Genomic DNA, 19,167 nt, shown 5'->3' with positions numbered 1-19,167 from the left:
TCATTCACAGGCAGAAGATGAAAACAAGAACAAGATCAGAAGAGAAAGCACAAGCAGAACCTGGACTGGAGTTGGTGTACTGCACCAAAGTAAGAGACTCTGGGGTGGGTGGGGGTGGGTGGGTGGGGAGAGCACAGGTCCTGGAAAAGGATGACAGAGGGTCTAGTGGGGGTTGTATTGTTATGTGGAAAACTGATAGATGTTATGCATGTACAAACTATCGTATTTACTGGTCACTGTAATACATTAATCCCCCAATAAAGAAGAAAAAAATGTAAAAAAAAGGGGGGCCGGGTGCTAATGCAGTGGGTTAAACACACATGGCCTGAAGCACAAGGACCAGCGTAATGATCCCAGTTCAAGCCCCCGACTCCCCACCTGCAGGGTGGTCTCCTCACAGGTGGTGATTCTCTCCCTGTCTTCCCCTCCTCTCTCCATTTCTCTCTGTCCTATCCAACAACAACAACGTCAATGGCAACAATAAAGACAACAACAAGGGCAACAAAAATGAGAAAAAATGGCCTCCAGGAGCAGTGGATTTGTGGTGCAGACACTGAGCCCTAGACCCTGGAGCCAAAAAAGAAAGAGAAAAAGAAAGAAAGAAACAGAGAAATGCAGTTAAGCCCAGCGATGCAATTTACAGGCCCCATAGCGGGGAAACAAATCCTGGTGTACACTGGCTGGTCACTGTGAGGTGCGGGAATGTGGTGCTTACCTTGAGCCTCCTCTCCTTCTCCTGCACCACAGCGCGCACGATGCAGAGGGCGGTGTAGGTGAAGCTGAGCATGAGCAGCAGCGGCAGCTGGTACTGGATGGCCACCAGGAAGGGGTCAGAGAGGAAGGGCGGGTAGGGGAAGCGCTTGGCCACCACTGAGAGCCTCTGGAACAGCTGGTGCGCGGAGGCCTTGGCGTGGTACTGCATGATCGCCCTGTCCACGGCATGCTGCACGGCCAGGAAGCCCTCGCGGATGTACCCTGTGCCCGTGCCAGAGGAGACGGTGTCACTGCGCATTCCACGAGCCAGCAGGGTTGTCGACACCCAGCCTGGTCAGGGCCTCCCAGGGGCCCTGGTGACCTGGACTCTCTCGTCTGGAGCCTGTGCTCAAGACCCCTCCTCCACCTCTGGCTCTGTTCCCATGATGATGTCTCTCTGTGGCCCTCTTTTCTGCAGTCCTTGCCCATTTTGTTAAAAAGGGGGGGGGGCTGGGCAGTAGCGCAGCGGGTTAAATGCACATGGCGTGAAGCGCAAGGACCAGCATAAGGCTCCCCACCTGCAGGGGGGGTCACTTCACAAATGGTGAAGCAGGTCTGCAGGTGTTTATCTTTCCTCCTCTCTGTCTTCCCCTCTTGATTTCTCTCTGTCCTATTTAACAACAACGACAACAACAACAATAATAATGACAAACAGCAACAGTAACAAAAGGGAAAAGAATGGCCTCCAGGAGCAGTGGACTCCTAGTGCAGGCACCAAGCCAGCAATAACCCTGGAGGAAAAAAAAAAAACCCAAAAAACAGACTTATTTATTATGAGAGAGAGAGAGAGAGAGAGAGCAACCAGATCATAATACTGTTCAATTCTGGCAAAAGGTAACAACCAGGGATTGAAGCGGCATGCACACTGATGCTCTAACGGTCTAACCTGTCTCCCATTCCCCTCACCTCCCTTTTAAAATTAAATTTTATTTATTTTTTCTGCCACCAGGGTTCTTGCTAGGACTCCGTGCTCGCATTACAATCTGTTCCTGGTGGCCATTTTCTAAGTTTATCCACTGGTCCAATTTTTAAGTCCTATATCCTTAGAGGGGAGGAGAGAGGCGGAAACAGGAGGGCAGTTGGTCCTGTGCACCCTGGTGACGCCCAGCACCCTGGTGACGCCCAGCACCCTGGTGACGCCCAGCCACAGTCACCTGGCTCGCCACCATCGGGGGCCTTGGGTTCACGGGGCCCTGGGCTCGGGAACAGAGGGAAGAGAGAGGTGGTGTGCCAGCCGTCTGTCTCTTTCAGGAAGAAGGAGCCGGCCTTGGTCCACATGTAGTTCCTGCGCGTGGAGCTGAAGCGAAGGTGGTACTTCACCTACAGGACCCACAGAAGGCTGAGCTCCAAGATGCAGACGTGCGTTCAGGGGTGTCCCTCCCCCCACAAGCCCCCCACTCATACAGCCCTGAAAGTGCCTCAGGGGCTGGAATGTGCTCACTGGAGCTGAATCCCTAGTAGCAGCCCTCTCCTATCTGTCTGTCTGTCTGATTCTACCTGAAGAGCCCCCTTGGCCTGGCATGCCCAGCTGAAGAGAGGCCCAAGCACGTCCTGAGTCCTCTCCAAGAGGGGGGCTCAGGGCTGCCCCGGGCTGAGGGTCAGGGTGTCCAGCCACCACTGGGTACCAGGGCAGAGGGTTTGTGGGGCTCTCACCGCCAGTGGCAGAGGGTCCTTGCTGTGGTTGAAGGCGTGCTCGAACACCAGGGCGGCCAGCACATTGGAGGAGCGGTTGTCGTGCCTGATGTAGTCCTCAAAGTCCTGCTCTGAGTGGAAGCCACGGACTGCAGAGAAAGCACACAAATGGGGAGGCTCCAGGTCACGTGGTCCGGGAGATGGCGCAGTAGATAAAGCACTGGATTCTGTCCTGAGTTCAACCCCCGACAGCACATGTACCAGAGTGATGTCTGGTTCTTTCTCTCTCTCTTCCTATCTTCCTCATGAATAAATAACTTATTTAAAAGAGAGAGAGAGAGAGGGAGAGAGGGGTCAGCAATTTGTTTGGCTTTATATGTTAACTCTCTTTTTCAGCTACCAGGTTCCAGATGCTACCATGATGCCAACCAGACTTCCCTGGACAGACGACCCCACCAGAGCCCCGCCCCACTAAGGAAAGAGAGAGACAGGCTGGGAGTATGGATTGACCTGTTGACACCCATGTTCAGTAGGGAAGCAATTACAGAAGCCAAACCTTCCACCTTCTGCACCCTATAATGACCCTGGGTCCATAGTCCCAGAGGGATAAAGAATAGGAAAGCTAGCAGGGCAGGGGATGGGATAAGGAGCTCTGGTGGTAGGAATTGTGTGGAGTTGTACCCCTCTTATCCTATGGTTTTGTCAGTGTTTCCTTTTTTTTTTTTAAATTTTTTAAAATATTTATTTTATTTATTTATTCCCTTTTGTTGCCTTTGTTGTTTTATTGTTGTAGTATTTATTGTTGTTGTCGTTGTTGGATAGGACAGAGAGAAATGGAGAGAGGAGGGGAAGACAGAGACGGCCAGAGAAAGATAGACACCTGCAGACCTGCTTCTCTGCCTGTGAAGTGACTTCCCTGCAGGTGGGGAGCCAGGGTGGGGCTCGAACCGGGATCCTTACGCAGGTCCTTGTGTGCTTAACCTGCTGCACTACTGCTCAACTCCAAGGACTCGAACCCAAGTCCACGCGCATTGTAATGTGAGTGCTTAACCCAGTGTGCCACCACCTGGCCCTCTCTCTCTCTCTCTCTCTCTCTTGTTCTCTCTGAAATAAGAAGAATCCCCCAGGGAGAGGTGTTACTGTACGTGTGTGAGCTCCTGGCGCAGGAACACATACCTATGCCCACGCAGTGAGGGAGGCGGGAGCCCCGGGGGCCTCACCTCGCATGTTGATGACGAAGGCTCTGCTCACCGTCTCAGTGACGGCCTTGGCGGCCTCGCTCTGGGACGGCACATAGGCCAGCTCCCAGGAGTCCCCAGGGGGCGGGAAGTCAAAGAACAGGGGCAGCTCCTGGATGGGCTGTTTGAGGTAGACCGTGGCGTTGGGCACATTCTCCGACTGGATCTTGAGGCGCAGCCAGATGAGGATCCCGGAGAACAGCAGCGGCAGGAGCAGCTCCAGCACCGTCACTAGCACCTTCCGCTTCTGCAAGCAAGAAGCCGAGACGGAGGACCCCGCCATCCGCCCCCGGCCCTCATGCCCTCCCCCGTGCCCACCGGCCTAGACCGAGGCCCCGGCACCCGCCCCGGGCCCTCATGCCCTTCCCCGTGCCCACCGGCTGCCAAGACGGAGGCCCCCACCATCCGTCCCCGGCCCTCATGCCCTCCCCCGTGACCGCCGGCTGGCCTACCTGCAGTGTGTAGTTCTTCCAGAGCAGCAGGGCCAGCTGGCCAAGCACTGCCATCCTGGTGCCAGCGGGCACGTCGGCCAGACGCCGAGGTGTGCAGGGAACGTGGGCTGTGTGCTTGGGAGACGGCTGCCGAGAGACTGTGGGCACACAAACCCTCTTCTCTGTTTTCCTCCCTCCCTCCCTCCCTCCCTCCCTCCCTCCCTCCCTCCCTTCCTTCCCTACCTCCAGAGCACTCCCCCCCCCAGAGAGAATGAGGCTTCCTTCTGGCCAATCTCTTCACACACTCCTTAGAATCTGACTGTTTTCTTCCAGAAGCTCAGCTCCAGTTTCTAGAAGCTTCTAGTGCCTCTGAGTTTCCCATGAGTATCTCCCTCCCACCAAACATGGGGCTGAGGGATAGGCTCCCCACCCCACCCTGCTTGGCTACCCTCTTGGTCACACAGGACCAGTGCAAGGGATCCCCACTGTGCCCTGCTGGGGAGGTGCTCCAGGGCCTGAAGAAGACTGTTGGGGCAAAGGGAGCCTCTGTATAAAAAGAACCCCGAATCCCAAGGACCTGCCTGCAGGAGAGACTCCCGAGGGGGATCTGTCCTGCACCTTGTGCCCCTCACCCTCCTGGTCTGGGGAGGTCTGCTGAGATCCTAAACACAGGCTCCTGGGGCACCCCCAGGCATACTCACCTCACAGATCTCAGGTGCAGAAGCTGGGACTCTGAGCCCAGGCTCCCCCACACGAACCTGGTGGCCAAGGTGGATGGGGAGGATGAGGAGGAGGAGGAGGAAAAAGAAGAGGAGGAGGTGGAGGAGGAGAAGGAGGAGGAGGAGGAGGAGGAGGAGGAGGAGGAGGAGGAGGAGGAGGAGGAGGAACTCAGGCCAGTCCTGTGGCTCCCAGGTGACAGGAGGATCCCGGTCCAGGAGCCATGCACATGGGGGTGGTGGTGCTAGGCTGGGCCGTGGGGGTGGCGGCAGAGGGCGGACCCTGGACTGCTCCTGGTCATCGTCTACAAGCCGGCTACAGGGGCATTGTGGAGCCCTTCAGCTGCAGTCCTGAGAAGGGTGAGAAGCTTCCAGGGAGGAGCGCTGTGCCCAGGCCGCTAGGAGACTGAGAGCAGCACTAGCCCACCATCCACCGCCCAGGGGCCCATAGCAGACCCTGTGGGGAGAGAGCACTTGGCTTCTTGAACAGCCATTCTCATTTTGAGCTTCAGCGGAATCTCATTTCTAGGGGTGGGACAGATAGTTCAGTGGGCAGATGCCTGCAGCCCCGGTGTGAGCCGCAGACCCCAGGGGAGTGCTAAGGCACTAGGGCACCCCGACACTGTGATCTCTCTCTCTCTGTCTACCTCAGTGAGCAGTGTCCCAGCCTGGAACAGCGAAACAACAACAGATCCTGGGGGAACACCATTTCCAGTAAAGTGTCTAAAAATTAATTAATGAATTAAACTCTCTCTTTTCTTTTATTCTTTATTTATTTTTTTTTTGTCTCCAGGTTTATCACTGGGGCTCGGTGTCTGCACTATGAATCCACTGCTCCTGGAGGAGGCTATTTTTCCCCTTTTGTTGTCCTTGTTGTTTATCGTTGTCGTTACCATTATTGCCGTCATTGTTGTTGGATAGGACAGAGAGAAATGGAGAGAGGAGGTGAAGACAGAGAAGGGGAGAGAAAGACAGACACCTGCAGACCTGCTTCACCACTGGTGAAGCAACCAGGTGGGGAGCCGGGGGCTCGAACTGGTATCTTTACACCAGTCCGTGTGCTTTGTGTCACGTGCGCTTAACCCACTACGCTACCGCCCGGCCCCCTCTTTTTTATTCTTATTATTATTTAATTAAAAGAACTTATTGGATAGAGACAGTGATAAATTGAGAGGGAAGGTAGAGATATAGAGGGAGAAAGGGAGAGAGAGACAGCTGCAGCCCTGTTCTACCACCATGGCGGTCCAGCTCTGACTAGCAGCTCACCAATAAATATCTATAGAAAACACACTTTGCAAGAAGCTATCGGCAATGCCTGACTTCTAGTTCAGCTGGTTAAACTGTGCCAGAGCCGCGCAGAAAGTTCACCAGCATCTGCGCCCTGTCAGTCGGGATGCCGAGGCGGCAGGGGAAACGTCTCTGAGCGGAACTCTGGCTCCTCTCTCTCCTTATTCTTTTTAGGCAAAACTCTCTCTTTCTCATGTAAAATAAATCTTAAAACGAACAAGGAGGAGGCCAAGCTCTGGTGCAACTGGTTACGTGCATAAGTCACCATGCATGAGGATAGGGGTTCAAGCCCCAGTCCCCACCTGCAGGGGCAGAGCTTCTCAAGCGATGCTTCTCAGACTGCAGGTGTCTTTCTCTCCCCTCCCTCCCCTCATCTTTCTCCTTATTTCTCTCGAGCTCTATCACAATCAAGAATAAATAAAACAAAAGAGAAAAACAATGAGCAAGGTGAAAAGCCTTTCTTAAAATCCAGGGTCAAGAGAAATCAAGGGTGAGGTGATGACTTTCTGAGCCTGGGGGTGGGGCGGGGACAAGAACTTCGGTGGTGGGGGTGGGGTGGTAAATATACACTTGTAACAGATTATTAATATCGAATAAAAACATTTTTAAAAAGAAAGTTTCTAGATGGACTCAGGCTATGAGGGATCAATCAGCCCTGCTATGGGAAGCAGGATACCTCCCCCTTCCAAGAAGGGGCAGTAGAAATGTTAAGCGTACATGGTGCAAAGTGTGTGAGGACCGGCGTAATGATCCCGGTTCGAGCCCCCGGCTCCCCACCTGCAGGGGAATTGCTTCACAAGTAGTGAAGCAGGTCTGCAGGTGTCTGTCTTTCTCTCCCCCTCTGTCTTCCCCTCCTCTCTCCATTTCTCTCTGTCCTATCCAACAACAAGGACATTAATAACAATAATAATAACCATAACAACAATAAAAAAAACAAGGGTAACAAAAGGGAAAAAAAATAGCCTCCAGGAGCAGTGGATTCGTCCCCAGCAATAATCCTGGTGGCAAAAAAAAAAAAAAAAAAAAGTCACACGTCAAAGGCATCTGATCAGAGAAGTAGTTGACTTCCTTTTCTAGAAAAGTCTGGGGGAAAGGGGCTGGGTGGTGGCGCACCTGGTTGAGCATATGTATTACAATGCGCAAGGACGTGGGTTCGAGCCCCCGGTCCCCACCTGCAGGGGGAAAGCTTTGCGAGTGGTGAACAGTGCTGCAAGTGTCTCTCTATCTCTCTCCCTCTCTATCACACCCTTCCCTCTTGATTTCCGGCTGTCTTTATCCAATAAATAAATATTTACAAAAACCTTTTTAAAGTTTTTTTTAAAAAAAAAGTCTCGGGGAGAAAGAAGGCATTCCAAGCTCAGTCCCATCGCTGGGTGGAGGCAGAAGCAGGGACTGGTCCCTTCCCTCCCCCAGGGCACCAGCCTGACAGCAGCCAAGAACTGACCTGAGCTGCTGGGGAGGCTCCCAGCTTCCGTGTCCGTCTGGGGCGAGGAGACCACTGGCAGGCGGGAGGCGGGAACAGGGGTGTCCTGGGACATCAGGAGGACCCTCGGCTGGCTCTCTGGTCTGGCGCTGGGACACCTGTGAGCAGAAGGAGGGGCTTGAACACAGTGTGGGGAGCAGCCACAGGCAGCAAGTAAGAGAAAGGAATGTTCTGGCCAGCCCGTCCCCTCCCCTGAGCGGCCTGAGTCGGGTGCCCTCCTACCCAGAGCCGCAGCACCCATGGGCATCTGAGAGTCAAAGGGCCAAGTAGCCTGGGGTCCTGCCACCCCTGCAGGGGCACCCAGAAGCTCTTCTTGAGGCCGCTCTGCTCTATTTGAGCAGAAAGGAATGTGAAGGGGGAAATTCCCGGAGGTGGGCGGCCTGCAGGCACTTGCATTGCGAAAGGCCAAGAGAGGAGAGGAAGTCGGACCGGAGAGCACCTTGGAGTGGTGCTGGCCCGGCTGTCTACTCTAAGACAAACAGCCTGCCCACTTGCGGCCGCTCTCCTCTGCCCCACAAGAGCGCGGCCGGGAACCCCCCTCTTGGGGCTGCCGGAAAGGCCGGGCGAGGCGTGTGTTTGCTCACTGCTCAAACATTAACCTGTGCCCAGGGCCTCCATGAGGCAACCTGCCGGTCAGACTGAGGGACGCTACAGCTTAAAGGCTCACTCCCCACACAAGAGCTCTGGGGGCTGGCGAGACAGCCCACCGGGTGGGCCTCCTGCACTGCCACGCTGTCAGCCCAGCTCCGAGCCCTGACACCACATTGAGAGCTGCTATGCAACAGAGGAAGCTCTGGTGCTGTGGTGTCTCCACTTCTCTCTGAGCATGGAAGGAGTCCAGAGAACACCCGTGTGCATGACCCCCTAACAGCAAGAGACTCCCCAGGGTGGCAGATGCCTGCACTGGAGGCTCCCGAAGGCCCTCCCCTCCCGACAGACCCCAGTTTCTCCTGCCATGCAGAGGATTCTGCATGTCTGCCTGTGGAGCGGGTGGTCCAAGGTTTCCAGAGGTGACGCCTGGCAGTCCCAGCTCAGTCCCCAGCCCTGTCATAAGCCAGAGCTGAGCAGAGTTCTGGAGCAATAAAAACAAATGCAGCACCGGGAAGGAGCCTGGGCCTCTCACACGCGGGTGGACTACTCTCCAGACGGCTTCCCTGGGCCACGCGCATGCCCGTGTACATACTTACAAATACACACATTCCCCCATTGTTCTTCAATGGGGCTTTGCACCTGCATGGCTTCACCACTCCCAGGGGGCTTTCTGTTCCCCTTAGAGAGTAGAGAGACAGGGAGAGAGAAACACAGGTAGGAAAGGAGAGCTACCATGACACCACTCCACAGTTGTGAAGCTTCTCCTTTGCCCCCATGTGCAGGGGAAAGTCTACACTCTACCAGGTGAGCTATCTCCCAGCCTCTGCTCTTCACAGTTAAAAAAAAAATATTTATTCCCTTTTGTTGCCTTTGTTGTTTTACTGTTGTAGTTATTCTTGTTGTCGTTGTTGTTGGATAAGACATAGAGAAATGGAGAGAGGACGGAAAGACAGAGTGGGGAGAGAAAGACAGACACCTGCAGACCTGCTTCACTGCCTGTGAAGCAACCCCCCTGCAGGTGAGGAGCTGGCGGCTTGAACCGGGATCCTTACTCCGGTCCTTGCACTTTGTGCCATGTGCTCTTAGCCCGCTGTGCTACTGCCTGACTCCCTCTTCACAGTTTTTGAGAGACAGGGAGAGAGGCAGACACAGAGAGGAGAGACACCACACATGGTGCTGAAGCTCAAACCCAGGGCCGTGTGCACAGCAGGGCATGTGCTCTCCCAGTGGGCTCGCTCCTGTTCCTGCCCCTGCTCCCACTGCTTAGCTCCAGCTCACACTGGTGCTGGGGATAGAACGTGGGATCTGGGGGCCAGGTGCACCTGGTTAAACACACAGACTAGTGTGCAAGGACCGAGGTTCAAGCCGCTGCCCCTCACCTGCAGGAAAAAAGCCTCACAAGTGGTGAAGCAGGACTGTAGGTGTCTCTCTGTCTCTCTCCCTCTCTATATCCCCCTCCCCTCTCAATTTCTCTCTGTCCCTATGCAATAATAAATAAATGAAAATTAAAAGAAAAAGATTGTGGGATCTCCGAGCCTCCGTATAAAGTTCTTTTGTGTAGGCCTGCACTGCTGTGCTATCTTCCAACCGCAAGGCTCTTAACCCGAGAAGTTCATGCTCTCAAATGCTGTGTGTTCTGCAATTGCTATCACCGAAGACAAACAAAGCAACACAAGATTCTGGCAAAGGCTGGTGTGTGTGTGTGTGTGTGTGTGTGTGTGTGTGTCTGAGACAGCCCATGAGGACTCCTTGGAGGAGGTGACCTAGGGGTGGTAAGTCAGAGGAGCTGTGTGTGGGTGTGTTGGGGAGGGTCGTCCACACATGGGAGGAGCTGCTCAAGGAGGGGCTGGTCTCCCTCCAGGGAGCCAGCACAGTGATGTGTGAGGGAGGCTGCAGGTGAAAAGTCCAAGTGCCAACAAGTGTGTAAACACCGGGCTGGAGAGAAGAACTGCGTAGAGTATGGACCTCGCCGCGAACCCCAGCACTGCTCCCCCTGGTGAGCCAGCCCCCGACTGGAGGACAGGAAAGGTGGGAGCACACTTCCCCACACAGGGCGAGGCTGGCTCCCTGGTGCCTGACTCATGAAGGGACATGCACAGTGCTCTCCCTGGCCCAGGGCGGGTTTGGGGACGAGGGAGTGGGGAGGGGTAGGGGACATGGGGTTGTTTTCCTGCCTCAGGAAATTGTGACTGGATCAATTAACAAGCAAAGCAAAACAAGACTCTGAGACAAGTGCTCTGAGGGGACTCAGGAGTGAGCTCATGGCGGCTCTCTCGTTACCCTGAGGCTCAGAATTTTAGGAGGGTCTGAGAGACGGTTCAGTAGGAAGGGTTCCGGCCTTATCATGCATGGGTTCTAGGTTAGAGCCCTGGCACCTCACGGGAGCTTCTGGATGGTGGAGCGGTGCTATGGTGTCTCTCTGCTTATCTCTCACCCTCCTACCTCTTTCTTCAATAGATGAAAGAGAAAACTGGCCAGAGGAAGGCCACCAAGCCTCAGTGCCACAGACAGAAAACAGAAGAAGGGGACCAAGCAGTGGTGCACCTGGTTAAGTGCTCACAGTGCACAAGGACCCAGGTTCAACCCCCTGGTCCCCACCTGCAGAAGGAAAGCTTCATAGGTGGTGAAGCAGGGCTGAAGGTATCTCTCTATCTCCCGCTCTATCTCTCCTACCCTTCTCAATTTCCCTCTGCCTTTATCCAGTAATATATATATATATATATAGTCATAAAACAGAAGAGGTAAACACACATTTCCTCTCTCGAAAACCCAAACCTGGAGCCCTTTCTTTTTCCACTCTTCTCAAGTGAAGAAGTCACTGTGAGCTGCAGGGCTGTGTCAGCCAGCCTGCTCAAGTCTCTGAGCTTGTCAGTCCCTTCCAGAAAAACTTGCACTGAACGGTGATCTGTATGGTAGCAGAGGTTTTTTTTTTTTTTTTTTTTTTTGGGGGGGGTCTTCCTGCATTGGGGCTGGTGGGGCACACCTGAGGACTCAGGAATCAGAAATTCCATGTTGTCTGGTGGCCCTGAAGTCCTGAGTGCTGTCTTGGGCATAAGCCCCTGGCCAGTGCAGTATGTCCCCACGGGCATGTGCCTCCAGCTGCCTCTGGGTGTGGTGAATTCCCTTCTTCCCAAGTTCTGGATGGATCTTGGCTTCACACTGGCCAGGGGTGGCCAGACCTGCCCTGTGCTCGTCTCCCTCCCAGAGTGGCATCGCTCAGGCTGTCAAATGAGAGCATTAAACTCAGGGGCCCCATGCTGACATCTCCACATGGCATCGAGCCTGGGTTCAAGGCCGTGGCCATCTGCACATGGAGGGCTCACACTCCACACTACCAGTGGGCCCTGGGTCCCCTGGGATCATATGACCCTGTTTTGCTGGCTCCACGACTCCTTAGGGCTGCTCAGGCACATTTTTAAGTAAAAGGTGAGGCCTGAGGAGTAGAGAGGGAGTTCAGTGTGTAGCATGGCTGCCTTACCATGTGTGCCACTCAGGTTTAAGTCCTGGCACCACATGCTCCCACACGCTATGGCAATGGGGGAAGCTCGATGGTATGGTGTCTCTTCTTCTCTCTCTATCTAAATGAAAACTCAACCAGACAGTGGGGAAACTGGACTTGTTTGAGGCCCTGATACACAAAACAAAGAGATGAAGAGCAGAGGGGCTGGCTGTCAGAGAGACCCAGTCCTGCTGCACCAGCCTCTGGGTGTGGAAGGAGCTGAGGACGCCCTGGGAGTCCCCTGGGTCTGGTGATGGCACAGCGAGGCCTGTCCCCAGTCCCAGAAAGGCGCCTGTCTGCCTGGTGACTCCAAAGCACCTCAACAGTGGCAAATAGTGGGGCGTCCAGGCCATGGGCACTGCCCAAGACCCAGGACAGGGACCATCCACTTCTGAGACCACCCCTCCCCCTGCAGGCCCTCAGAGATTCACAGCCCTGCCTGGGGTGGAAGCAGCCTCCTCCCATTCGCCTCCTCCCTGTCCCGGCTCCATCCTGAGGTCCCCAGGGCCTGTCAGCCCCACCAGCCAGTCGGTCAATCATGCCCAGAGCTTTCTCCTCCTGCTCCCCAGAGCGCCAGGCTTCCGGCTGGCAGACGCTGTGGGGAGGAGTTAGCAGGGCAGGCGGAGCAGCTGCCTCTTACCTGTGCCCTCCCTGGAGGCAGCCACCCCAGGCGGTGGTGACAAAGGCTAAGGGCTGAAAAACAAGCCAGTTGCCCCCCCTTCCAGCGCCCTCCAGGCGGCTCACCTTAGAGGACAGGCCTCTCTGCACTACCCTGCGTGACTTAGTAATTAACATCCCATTTTTCCGAAGTTCCCTGAGAAGTTAAATTAATGGGGGGCATGCATGGCCTTTGTGATTCCCGTCTCTTCCATTACCCGGATGCAAACAATCCCCAGAAGGAAAGCAGCCTTAATCTTTTCAAGTTCACCAGGAACTGCATCAAAATAGGATTCAATGACATGGGGAGAGGAGGGGACCTGGAGCTAGTCCAGCCTGGTCCCCCCTCCCTCCAAAGGCGCACACTCACCAGCGTTTGGGGTGCCTGGCACAAGCCACCCCAACAAGACCCAGTCTGCGCCTTCAGGGCATTCACAGGGGGGAAGAGCACCCCCAAACCCCTCTGTGGCTGGGGTTGAGGAGGGGGCTTGCTCCGGGGGCTTCTCGGTGAATCTGTCAGGTACCCCCCACCCCCCACCAGGCCTCAGACTGTCTGGGGCTGCAGCTCCCCCCTTCCCTCCTCGGACATCAGCGCCTTTCCCCTTCCCACCGCCCAGCACGGGCGTGGAGCCCCCGCTCTGAGGCTCACCGGGCCAGGGGTCCCCGCTGGGGTCTGCACGCTCACCCCAGGCAGCAGCACCCCGTCCTGGTGGGGGCTGGGGGCGGCTGCGAGTGCCCGACTCAGGGTGTGGGGGCCTGACCCCTGCGGCCACAAAAGGCTCAGCGGCTCTGGATGGGGAGGGGAGGGGAGGGGAGGGGAAAGGAGGGGAAGGGAGGGGAAAGGAGGGGAAGGGAGGGGAAGGGAAGGGAAGGGAAGGGAAGGGAAGGGGTGTCTCCTGGCGGCGGGACACGCCCAGGGACCAGGCCCCTGAGGCCTGAGTCAGGGCGGCCTGGCTCCGCAGACATGCACCTGCCGGGCCGCCAGCGCGGGGGAGGCGGCCGGGTGTGGACAGGTGGTGCGGCCGCGAGGCGGGGCGCGGGCGGGGTGCAGGGCTGTGTGGGACTCGGTGTGGGGCGCGGGCTGGGTGTGGGCAGCGTGGTGGAGAGAGATGAAGGCAGGGTACTGGGCGGCGGGGTGCACAGCGCCCGGGTGTGCAGGGCGGCGGGAATATAAACCGGGTGCAGGGCAGCGGGGGCGCAGGGCAGCGGGGGTGCAGGGCAGCGGGGCGCAGGGCAGCAGGGGTCCAGCGGGGTTAAGGATGCAGACAGGTGCAGGATGACGGGGGTGCATGCACTGCAGGGGTACAGGGTGTGACCGAGTGGTGCTGGGCGCATGCCGGGTGGGGAGCTGCGCTGCAGCGAGCGCGCCATCAGCGGTCCTGTCGACACTCACCGTTGCCCTCCGGTGGGCTCCTCTCCCAGGTCCTCTCGGCTGGCCGGGCGCTGACAGCAGCGGGGCGCCCCTGCCGGAGGGGGCGCGGGACCCGCGACGGCCGGACTAGGCGGCTCCAGCTCCTGCAGGGGGCGCGCCGGCCGACTCGCGCATGTGCAGTGCGCCGCCCCTGCGGGTCGCCCCGCCCGTCCACCCGCCCGCGCCTGCGCAGTGGCCGCTCGGCCGGCCGTCAGGGGGCGCGAAGGGCGGGGCGGGGCGGGGCGGTGGCCGCGGGCTCGACGGCGGCTGGAACGTGCGGGCAGAGGCCGCATCCTGCCCTGTGAAGGAAGGGTCACGGCCGCAGTGCACGAGGGGCGAGGCAGGTCCTCGCAGACGGCAGCCACAGGGCTGAGTTGGGGTCCCCCCCAGACGGAGTCTCTGTCCGGAGATGGGGTCCCCCAGACGGGCTCCCTCCTGAGTCGGGGTCCCCCAGACGGGCTCCCTGTTCTGAGTCAGGGTCCCCCAGACGGGCTCCCTGTTCTGAGTCGGGGGTCCCCACAGACGGGCTCCCTGTTCTGAGTCGGGGGTCCCCACAGACGGGCTCCCTGTTCTGAGTCGGGGTCCCCAGACGGGCTCCCTCCTGAGTCGGGGTCCCCCAGACGGGCTCCCTCCTGAGTCGGGGTCCCCCAGACGGGCTCCCTGTTCTGAGTCGGGGTCCCCCAGACGGGCTCCCTGTTCTGAGTCGGGGTCCCCCCAGACGGGCTCCCTGTTCTGAGTCGGGGTCCCCAGACGGGCTCCCTCCTGAGTCGGGGTCCCCCCAGACGGGCTCCCTCCTGAGTCGGGGTCCCCCAGACGGGCTCCCTGTTCTGAGTCGGGGTCCCCCAGACGGGCTCCCTGTTCTGAGTCGGGGTCCCCCAGACGGGCTCCCTGTTCTGAGTCGGGGTCCCCCAGACGGGCTCCCTCCTGAGTCGGGGTCCCCCAGACGGGCTCCCTGTTCTGAGTCGGGGTCCCCAGACGGGCTCCCTGTTCTGAGTCAGGGTCCCCCAGACGGGCTCCCTGTTCTGAGTCGGGGTCCCCCAGACGGGCTCCCTGTTCTGAGTCGGGGGTCCCCACAGACGGGCTCCCTGTTCTGAGTCGGGGTCCCCAGACGGGCTCCCTGTTCTGAGTCGGGGTCCCCAGACGGGCTCCCTCCTGAGTCGGGGTCCCCCAGACGGGCTCCCTGTTCTGAGTCGGGGTCCCCCAGACGGGCTCCCTGTTCTGAGTCGGGGTCCCCCAGACGGGCTCCCTGTTCTGAGTCGGGGTCCCCCAGACGGGCTCCCTCCTGAGTCAGGGTCCCCCAGACGGGCTCCCTCCTGAGTCGGGGTCCCCCAGACGGGCTCCCTGTTCTGAGTCGGGGTCCCCCAGACGGGCTCCCTGTTCTGAGTCGGGGTCCCCCCAGACGGGCTCCCTGTTCTGAGTCGGGGTCCCCCAGACGGGCTCCCTCCTGAGTCAGGGTCCCCCAGACGGGCTCCCTCCTGAGTCGGGGTCCCCCAGACGGGCTCCCTGTTCTGAGTCGGGGTCCCCCAGACGGGCTCCCTGTTCTGAGTCGGGGTCCCCCAGACGGGCTCCCTGTTCTGAGTCGGGGTCCCCAGACGGGCTCCCTCCTGAGTCGGGGTCCCCCCAGACGGGCTCCCTCCTGAGTCGGGGTCCCCCAGACAGGCTCCCTGTTCTGAGTCGGGGTCCCCCAGACGGGCTCCCTCCTGAGTCGGGGTCCCCAGACGGGCTCCCTGTTCTGAGTCGGGGTCCCCCAGACGGGCTCCCTGTTCTGAGTCGGGGTCCCCAGACGGGCTCCCTGTTCTGAGTCGGGGTCCCCCAGACGGGCTCCCTGTTCTGAGTCGGGGTCCCCAGACGGCTCCCTCCTGAGTCGGGGTCCCCCAGACGGGCTGCCAGGGCTAACCACTGCCCCCTCAGACGGAGGTCTGGAGTTAAAGCCAGGGCCCCTGCAGGCGAGAGGGCGCAGCTTGGTGGGTCCTAGCAGGACTGCTCTCAGGGTGCGGCGACTGGGGCCTCCCGGGGCAGGACGTGGGGGCGCGCAGGGTCTCGCGGGGGGCTCGGGGCGGGGCCAACAGTCGGCGGGTGTCCGGCTGGGAGGACCCGGTCCAGGTGTCGGTCCCTGGCATGGGGTGGACGCGCTGGACTCATCTGCCCCGTTTTCTCCAGGCCGGTCTCCCGGGAGGTGGGTTCCCCCGGGACGGGGGTCTGTCTGCGTCCCGGGACCCCGCGATGCCCGGCGTGGGGAGGCGCTTGGTAAATACGTGTCGAATGTCAGAGTCACAGACTTTGGCTCAGGGGCGGGGTGGTGGTGGTTAAGCGCACACATTGCCAGACCAAGGCCCCAGGTTCGAGATCCCGCTCCCCACCTGCAGAGTGGTGGTGGAGGGTGCTTCATGAACAGTGAAGCCGTACTGGAGGTCCCTCTCTCTCTCTCTCTCTCTCTCTCTCCCTTTCTCTATCTCATATTTCCCCCTCTCCTCTCAATTTCTCTCTGCCGTATCAAAACAAAGAGAGGAAAAAAAAAAAAGAAGAAGGAAAAAATGGCTGCAGGGAATGGTGATAGCCCTGCTGGCAATAAAAACAAAACAACAAAGACTTGGCTTCAAACATGACCAGATAGACCGTCTCCTTTACTCTTATAGATGTCTGTTTTTGCCTTTCTCAGCCTCCATGCCCTACCCCTCAAATTGAAATGACAATAATGGTACTGATCCAACTCAAAAGGCATTTTGTTTTTAGGGTCAAATGAGAAAATGCTAGAAGCGCTTATCGCAACACCTGGCACAAAGATGGCAAATAAACGAGTATAATCTTAGGTACTAACTAGAGGGCCGCATAGTCTGATCTCTTATGAGTATGCAAAAACAGGACAACACCAATAGCACGCACATGTTACAACACACAGGGAACTGGGTTCAAGTCCCCAGTCACACCTGCAGGAGAAGTTTCACAGTGATGAAGCAGTGCTGCAGGTATCTCTCTTAATCTCTAACCCCTCTGTCTTCCCCATCCCTCTTGATTTCTCTGTTTCTATCCAATAAATAAATAAAACATTTTTAAAAGAATAAGAATTAGGTAAAGGATGAGTGGGAAAATTTTAATATGCTGCACATCTTTTTAATTAATTAATTAATTTTTTTTTTTTCGCCTCCAGGGTTATTGCTGGGGCTTGGTGCCTGCACCACGAATCCACTGCTCCTGGAGGCCACCTTTCTCTTCTTGTTGCTCTTGTTGTCTATCGTTGCCGTGGTTATTATTGTCATTGCCGTTATTGCTGCCGCTGTTGGATAGGACAGAGAGAAATGGAGAGAGGAGGGGAAGACAGAGAGGGGGAGAGAAAGACAGACACCTGCAGACCTGCTTCACGTCTGTGAAGCGACCTCCCTGCAGGTGGGGAGCTGGGGGCTCAAACTGGGATCCTTACGCTGGTCCTTGCAATTTGTGCCACGTGCGCTTAACCCACTGCGCTACCACCCGATTCCCTCCTCTCTCCATTTCTTTCTGTCCTGTCCAACAACAACAGCTATAACAATAACAACCACAACAAGAGCAACAAAATGGGAAAAATAGCCTCCAGGAACAGTGGATTCCTCAAGCCCCAGCAATAACCCTGGAGGCAAAAAAAGAAAAAGAAAAGAAAAAAAGAGATTACATTTGTTTACAGAACAGGTTGCATGCTGTGCTTCTTGAGCTTGCCAGAGCAAAGACAGTTCTTTTTTATTTTTAAAGATATTATTTATTTATGAGAAAGATAGGAGAGAGAAAGAACCAGACATCACTCTGTCACATGTGCTGCTGGGGATCGAACTCGGGACCTCATGCTTGACAATCCAAAGCTTTATCACTGTGCCACCTCCTGGATCACACAAAGACAGTTCTTTATCTATTTAAAAATTATTACTGGATATAGATGGAGAGAAATTAAGAAGGGAGGGAGGGATAGAGAGGGAAAGACGGAGACACCTGCAGCCCTGCTTCACCACTTGTGAAGCTTTTCCCCTGCAGGTGGGGGCCAGGGGCTTGAACCTGGGTACTTGTGCACTGTACTATGTGTACTTAACCAGGTGCGCCACTGCCTGGCCCTGCAAAGACAGTTTTCAGGGCCGATGGGTGGCAAAAGTTGAAGTGAGTGGTAACACTCAGAAATCTTAGAGCTTTTACAAGGGGCCACGAGCCTGCTCATTACAGCAGTTAGCCACTGTGTGGATAGAGACACACGGGCACCTTACGTGTGCGTTTCAGAAATGAAATCACTACGAGAACTTCAGTTTCTTTTGCAAGGGCACCAATGCCATCTGTCGATGTACCTATTTCCCACCTACCTATCTGTGTACCTCGTTTTTTCTATAGCAGTGCCTCAGTTGCTGATACTTGATGCGGAGTTTTAGAACAGGATGTCTCTGTTTCCATAGGAACCGTGTTATCTTTGGTAGCAGCATCTAGTCCAAAGGCCGCACGCGTTTTCGTTAGTGATGGCAAGGCATTGTATTGTAGAGCATAAAAGGGGCTGCGTGCTTGAATTGGACCCCAGATCTTTACATCTTATACTTAACCTTTCTGTGCCTTCTTTTCTCGTTTAAGATGGGGACCTTTTGGTCCCCACTTCATAGGATGGATGTGATGACCAAATGCATCAAAACAAACAAAATACTAGAAGTACTTGATGCTAGGGCCCTGTTACTAGCCTTTGAGAAACTATGAGTAAAACCTCCTATAATCATTTGTTCTTTCGTAAAAATTAATTTTCATTCGTCTTTAGCAAAAAAATTAACTTGGGGGGCTGGGCAGTGGCACACCTGGTAAACTGCACATAGTATTGTATGCAAGGACCCACACAAGGACCCGAGTTCGAGCCCTGCACCCCACCTGCAGAGGGGATGCTTCATGAGCAGTGAAGCAGGTCTGCAGGTGTCTGTCTTTCTTTCTCCTTCTCTATTTTCTCCATACCTCTCAATTTCTATCTGCCCTAGATAACAAAATAGAAGAAGGAAAAAAATGGATTCATAGTGCTGACACCAAGCCCCAGCAGTAACCTTGGAGGCAAAAAACAAACGAACAAACAAAAACTTAGGAATTGGATTGCTGGGTTGTGTGAAAGTGATTAGATTTATAAGAAGCTGCAGATGTATTCCTGTGTGGCCGTACCCCTCTGCATTGCCACTAGTGGATATGACTTCCAGTTGTCCTGGAAACTTGTCAGTTTGTTTTTTTTCCCTCCAGGGTGATTGCTGGGCTCGGTGCCTGCACCATGAATCTATCGCTCCTGGAGGCCACTTTTTCCCCCTTTTTGTTGCCCTTGTTGTTGTAGCCTCGTTGTGGTCATCATTATTGCCATTGCTGATGTTGTTCGTTGTTGGACAGGACAGAGAGAAATGGAGAGAGGAGGGGAAGACAGAGAGGGGGAGAGAAAGACAGACACCTGCAGACCTGCTTCACGTCTGTGAAGTGACTCCCCTGCAAGTGGGGAGCCGGGGG

General features: G+C 56.1%; 2 protein-coding genes across 6 annotated transcripts in view; one reads left to right on the top strand and one right to left on the bottom strand.

Annotated features, from left to right (window-relative positions):
• Positions 1–13,837, bottom strand: part of LOC103117964 (phospholipid-transporting ATPase ABCA3) — a 35,874-nt gene extending 22,037 nt beyond the window's left edge. Inside the window, exons 1-8 of one of the 5 annotated variants that reach the window (XM_060172562.1) lie at positions 13,681–13,837; positions 7,502–7,638; positions 4,756–5,176; positions 4,076–4,212; positions 3,606–3,870; positions 2,407–2,534; positions 1,908–2,073; positions 716–975 (exon numbers count right to left, since the gene is read on the bottom strand). In XM_060172562.1, the coding sequence (XP_060028545.1) occupies positions 716–975; positions 1,908–2,073; positions 2,407–2,534; positions 3,606–3,870; positions 4,076–4,129 (873 nt within the window). In that variant the 5' untranslated portion in view covers positions 4,130–4,212; positions 4,756–5,176; positions 7,502–7,638; positions 13,681–13,837. Of the gene's footprint in view, positions 1–715; positions 976–1,907; positions 2,074–2,406; positions 2,535–3,605; positions 3,871–4,075; positions 4,213–4,755; positions 5,177–7,501; positions 7,639–7,762; positions 7,993–12,936; positions 13,039–13,680 lie in introns of those variants that run through there. The other 4 variants (XM_060172559.1, XM_007528097.3, XM_060172561.1 and 1 more) reach the window with 4 other exon arrangements.
• Positions 13,241–19,167, top strand: part of LOC103117966 (ATP-binding cassette sub-family A member 17-like) — a 72,018-nt gene continuing 66,091 nt past the window's right edge. The window contains exon 1 of the mRNA XM_060172558.1: positions 13,241–13,300. The gene's annotated coding sequence lies outside the window, so the exon portion shown is untranslated. The remainder of the gene's footprint in view (positions 13,301–19,167) is intronic.

Source organism: Erinaceus europaeus, chromosome 15, assembly GCF_950295315.1.
Source record: "Erinaceus europaeus chromosome 15, mEriEur2.1, whole genome shotgun sequence".
Classification (NCBI taxonomy): Eukaryota; Metazoa; Chordata; class Mammalia; order Eulipotyphla; family Erinaceidae; genus Erinaceus; species Erinaceus europaeus.
This window is presented reverse-complemented; position numbering and strand designations above follow the sequence as displayed.